The following is a 6,000-nucleotide window of genomic DNA, read 5'->3' as shown; positions in this document are numbered from 1 at the left end:
GTACACAAGATTGAAAATTGAGATGATAATAGAGTCTGAGGAATGATTTTGTGGAATCACATGCTTTTTTGTAGGAAGGCAAGATGATGCTGTCACAGGAATTGGTAACATCTGGGTTCATTATTAAAGATTTCTGATCATTCTCAGATGAATTATGATCTCTCATTTGTTACTAAGGAAGATAAGATGAATTCTTATCTTGTTCAGTTAAAAGAGTTTAATTTTTCATCATAAATGTGATATGCTTTAACACAGCAGTGAATGTTATGGAAAAAGCATTAAGTACTTCAGTTGAAGATGTACAGGAAGGTACCTTGATTAAAACCTTGAGAAAATTTTAAAAGTAACCTTACAATAGTGAAAAACATCCCACAGAACAACGTTCTTCCATTTTATATTGCAATTTCATATCTAGCTGACATTGATTTTGAGCATACACCACTCCTCCGTTCATCATACTTCAGACACGAGCAGAGGGCGCTTTTGCCACCTCCCAGTCGAGCGAGGAAGGCCGGCTTCACCCTTCCCCTTCCACGTCCACTGAAGACTGTGACAACACGTCACACCTCCCACCCCACCGACTTGTGGCACGTGCCCCGAGGGCGTTCGTGACTGGGAACAGCCCTGCGGCGCCCCGGGCCGGGAGCTCGGCGCCTGCCCCACGGGGACCCGCACCTCTGAGTCCGAGGAGGGCCCACGCCGCAGCCCCCCCCGGGGCCTTGACAGCCACTGCTGCAGGCCGGCGCTGAGGAGCGGCAGCAGGCGGCAGGCGCCTACCAGCAGACGGCTAACGGCCGCGGGCGGCGCGGGGCGGCGCGGGGCGGGGCGGCGCGGGGCGGGGGCGCACTGCCCCCTCCCGCCGCCGAGCGGCCACTGGGGACGCGCCACCGCTGCCTCGCCCCGCCCCTGCCACCGCCACCGGTTCCCGCCGCGGCCCCAGCGCCCTGGGGGCGGAGCCTCCGCCGAGAGGGCGCCGGCGCAGCTCCTCTCGCCCCGCCCCGCCTACTGGCGTCACGACGCTGCGCTGGCCTGGCCCCGTAGTGCCGCTGTCCCGTCGAGCCAGCAGCGCTAGGTTTCCCCCCGGGTTCCCTCGCTACCGGCGCTCGCTGCGTCGCCGTTCCACCTGCAGTCCCTGGTCTGCCTCCGGGCGTCACCCTGGGCTGTCGGCTGAGGTCGTGGAGCCATGTCGCGGCCTAGTAGCGTCTCCCTGCGGCAGCCCGTAGGGCGCTCGGGGGGCTCTGGTACCCCCGCCGCGGCCGCCTTCGCCGGCCCTGTGGCGGGCCGCGGCCGCGGGAAGGGGCTAAAGGATATTTGCGTCGACGAGGAGGTGGAGATCGCAGTGAACCTTGCCCTGGACCGGTTCCGGTACGGGGAAGAGAAAGGTGTGTAGCGGCAGCCCGGCCGCGGGGGTGGCGGAGGGGCGCCCCGCCGGGCAGGTGCGCCTGGGCGGGCCGGCGGCGGGGCGGGCGCTGGGCCGCGGGGGGCCGGGGCGGCTGTGAGCGCCTGGCCTCGACAGGGGAGGGGAGGCGAGGAGTGGAGTGCGGGTGACAGACGTGTAGGCCCGGAGGCGCTTAATCGGTTCAGTGGTAGAAGCCATTCCTGAGCTCCTTTCGGCCTGAATGAGATGCTTGCTTGCCAGCTGCTGGAGAGGGCCCAGCGGAGGGCTACGAAGGTGATGAGGGGACTGGAGCATCTCCCTGATGAGGAGAGGCTGAGGGAGCTGGGGCTGTTTGGCCTGGAGCAGAGCAGACTGAGAGGGGATCTTACCAGTGCACACAAACACCTTAAGGGTGGGTGTCAGGAGGATGGGGCTGGGCTCTTCAGTAGTGCCAAGGAACAGAACAAGGGGCAACAGGCACAAACTGCAACACAAGAAGTTCCTTCTGAATGTGAAGAAAAACTTGTTTACTTTGAGGGTGACAGAGCCCTGGAACAGGCTGCCCAGAGAGGTTGTGAAATCCCCTTCCCTGGAGATTCTTGGAACCCACCTGGATGTGATTCTGTGCAACCTGCCTTAGGAGAACCTTCTTTAGCAGGGGGTTAGACTAGATGATCTCCAGAGGTCCCTTCCAACCCTGACCATTCTGTGATTCTGTGAACCCTGAATTGTTTACAGGTGTGAAAATACAGCACTGCCGTTAGTCCCCATTGTTCACAGGAAAGGGTATAAGTTTAAGGATTGAAAAACTTGTAACATTGAGATAATATGTCAAGAATACTGCGTGTTTTGCATTGTTATGTTTGGTTTTTTTCTATTATCTTTCTAGAAATGGAATTTCCTTCTTCTTTTACAAGTACTGAAAGAGCATTTGTTCACCGGCTCTGTCAGTCCCTCGGACTGATATCTAAAAGTAAAGGGTAAGACGGAGTCTGATTTTCATTTATTGTTTTCTAGTTTTGGTGCAAATGTATGAAACTTCATGACTAGCATTAAAACTATCTGTGTTTCTAGCATATCCTGCAGTGTTGCAGGGAATAGTACTAGAGAAAAAAATGTAAAAAGTAAGATTAAAAAGTATATTTGCGCTTTGCTTTATGTCTCCTTAAAAAAACTTGTGACATGCTTAGTGTGAGATAGCTTGCCCTTATACTGTTTTGTGGATTTCATGCGTGCATAAAAAAACCCTTTTCATCAAGATCTGTTCTGTTTTTCATACGCTGTTGTGTGCCCAAGGGTTTTGCACAGAAGCTTATACCTTGACAGATAAGGTATAACCTAGAGTAGCATGTCCAAAAGAGTGCTTCTGTTGAGAAGTGCAGAAGAGGGTTCATGTGCAGGTATGACGATGTTTTCTGTTACCCTGCTCTTATCTTTGGTAGAGAAAGTCTGTGTTCATTGACCTGCTGAGCTTTCATGAAAGCTGAGAATCTGGTTCCCTTGGGAATTGTCGTGGTTTAACCCGGGCTGGCAACCAGGCACCACACAGCCACTTGCCCACTGCCCCCACAGTGGGCTGGTGGAGGAGGTCATAAGAGTAGAAGTAAGAAAACTCGTGGGTTGATATGAAGACAGTTTATAGGTAAAGCAAAAGCTGTGCATGCAAGGAAAGCAGAGCAAGGAATTTATTCACCACTTCCCACGGGCAGGCAGGTGTCCAGCCATCCCCAGGAAAGCCGGGCTCCATCACGCGTAACGGTTACTTGGGAAGATAAACACCACAACACCGAACATCCCCCCCCTCTTCCATCTTCCCCCAATTTATATAGACTCACCATGGTGTCATATGTATGGAATATCCCTTTGGGTAGTTTGTGTCAGCTGTCCCGGCTCTGTACCCTCCCAGCTTATTGTGGGCCCCTCCCCCCCAACCCTCTCACTGGCAAGGCTTGAGAAACTGAAGAGTACTCAGCTTAGTATAAACATTACTTAGCAATAACCAAAACCATCAGTGTCTTATCAACATTGTTCTCACAGCAAATCCAAAACACAGCACTGCACCAGCTAGTAAGAAGAAAACTGACTCTATCCAGGCTGAAACTGGGACAGGGTGCAGGTGGCAAAGAAACAGGAGAGGGGAAATTCCAGGAAAAATCCAGAAAGATGGAGTGTAATGTATAACCTCTGTGTGGGTGGACAGTTGTAAAACCATAGCAGCATTTGCTGTACTTCATTTTTGGTGGGACTTCATGGTTCTTGCAAAACTATTGTAAAATGCTAGTTCCCTGATCTGTACTTAATTAGGCTGAAGAGATGACACAAAGCTGAACATGTCGCTTTGTGTTGTGGCTTAAACCCCCCTGAGAGGCAGCTGCTCACTCACGCCCTGCCTGCCCAGATGGATGGGGAGGCAAATCTGGAGGCAATGTAAAACTGAAGAGTTGAGATAAGAACAATTTAATAATTGAAATAAAATCAAACAAAACCAAAATAATAATAACAACAACAGTTATAACGAAAAGGAGGGAGAAGGGGAGATGAATGAAATCCTCTCACAGTGCGAGGAGAGGAAAGAAAAGAACGATGCACAGTACAATTGCTCCCCACCTGCTGACCGATGCTCAGACAGTCCCCAAGCAGCAGTTGGCAGGCCCCAGCCAACCTCTCCCAGTTTATATACCGGGCATGATGTTCCATGGTATGGAATACCTTTTTGGCTACTTCAGGTCAGCTGTCCTGGCTGTATTGCCTCCCAGTTTCTTGTGCCCCTCCAGCCTTCTTGCTGTTGAGGCCTGAGAAACTGAAAAGTCCATGACTTAGTATAAATATCACATAGGAACAACTGAAAACATCAGTGTGCTGTCAGCATTGCTCTCACACCAAATCCAAAGCATAGCACTGCAGCAGCTACTAAGAAGAAAATTAACTCTATCACAGATGAAACCAGGACAGTATTCACCCCTTACTTCATACTATTTACGTCATGATACATCTTCCAATATATCACCACCTTTCCTGTCTTTTAACAGAAATCTTTTAACACAGATTGAATTTCCTTTGTCTATGGACCATCTCTCTAAAGTCCATTGAATTAATTTAGTCCATGATGCTGGGCTCCATCTGTTGTAACAGTCTTTCAAGGCAGGGAAGATGGTATGAGGTGTTGGATTGTTTCAATTTGAAGCCAGTTCTGGTTCTATTATGGCTGCACTGATCTGGTTTCACCAAAGTCATTCTTTGTTGGTGTGGCTATTGAAAAGGAGTCAGGTTCAGCTCTTCAAATCCAAAGTGGTAAAGATGGGCACCACAAGGCAGCCAGTGTACTAGTCGGCATATAGAAGTGACAATATATAATATTAAGTAACAATTAACATCACACAATTCATTCATTGGCTGTTTTCACCTGAAATCAAGTCCCCTTGAGGCACATATTAAACTTCCTTAACCTTCCACATCACCCACCAGGTATTCCCAGGTCCTTGGGCAAAAGCAATCCCATAATGGGTTTGCCTTTGCCAGAGGCAGGAATGACCCAGACTGTTTTCCCAAGCATATTTTTTAAGGTGTACTACAGGCACTCTGTCCCCTTCTACAGTATGTACAGGCTCTGATTGAGCAGGGCCAGCTCCACTGGCAGATCATCTGGTGTTGACTAACCAGATGGCTTTTCTAAATGTGTTTTGCAGTGTCTGCTTCCAGTGTAGTCTTCAACAGTACGTTACATTGTTCAGTTTTCCCAGAGGCTGCTGTATGATAGGGAATGGGATACACCCACTCAGTGCCACGCTTTTGGGCCCAAGTGTCTATGGGATTGTTTTAGATATGAGTTCTGTTGTCTGTATCAATTCTTTCTGGGGTGCCATGTTGCCACAAGACTTCTCTTTCAAGGCCTAGGATAGTTTTTTGGACTGTGGCTTGAGGAACAGTTTCCAGCCATTCGGAGGTTGCTTCCACAATTGTAAGGACATGGTGCTTCCCTTGGCAGGTCTGAGGGAGCGTGATATAGCCAACCTGCCGGGGCTCCCCATAGTTACATTTTACACATCATCCTCCAAACCAAAGACGCTTTAACTGCTTCGCTTGCTTAATTGCAGCGCATGTTTCACATCCATGGATAACGTGTGCAATAATGTCCATGGTCAAGTCCACCCCTCAATCCCATGCCCATCTGTTGCATCTCTTCCTTGATGGCCTGAAGTGTCATGGGCCCACCGAGCTAGAAATAATTCACCTTTATGTTGCCAGTCCAAATCTACCTGAGCCACTTGAGTCGTGGATGCCTGATCTACCTGCTGGTCATTTAGATGTTCTTCAGTGGCCCAACTCTTTGGTATGTGAGCAGCTGCATGATTTACTTTTACAACCAAGTTCTCCACCCAGGCAGCGGTATCTTGCCACAATGTGGCAGCCCAGATGGGTTTACCTCTGCGCTGCCAACTGCTCTGCTTCCATTGCCGCCACCCCCCCCACAGGGCATTTGCCACCATCCATGAGTCAGTACAGAGGTAAAGCGTTGGCCACCTTTCTCATTCAGCGATGTCTAAAGCCAGCTGGATAGCTTTCACCTCTGCAAACTGATTTGACACACCTTCTCCTTCCGCAGGTTCTGTGACTTGTCATAG

At 50.1% G+C, this 6,000-nt stretch overlaps 1 protein-coding gene across 1 annotated transcript in view; it reads left to right on the top strand.

Moving 5' to 3' along the window:
• The first annotated feature begins 1,006 nt into the window (after positions 1-1,006).
• YTHDC2 (YTH N6-methyladenosine RNA binding protein C2) overlaps positions 1,007-6,000 on the top strand; it is a 39,506-nt gene continuing 34,512 nt past the window's right edge. Inside the window, exons 1-2 of the mRNA XM_055790771.1 lie at positions 1,007-1,382; positions 2,268-2,358. Coding sequence (XP_055646746.1) covers positions 1,184-1,382; positions 2,268-2,358 — 290 coding nt within the window. The 5' untranslated portion in view covers positions 1,007-1,183. The remainder of the gene's footprint in view (positions 1,383-2,267; positions 2,359-6,000) is intronic.

Source organism: Falco peregrinus, chromosome Z (assembly GCF_023634155.1).
Source record: "Falco peregrinus isolate bFalPer1 chromosome Z, bFalPer1.pri, whole genome shotgun sequence".
NCBI lineage: Eukaryota > Metazoa > Chordata > Aves > Falconiformes > Falconidae > Falco > Falco peregrinus.
The sequence above is the reverse complement of the archived record's forward strand: the minus strand, read 5'-3'. Positions and strand labels throughout refer to the sequence as shown.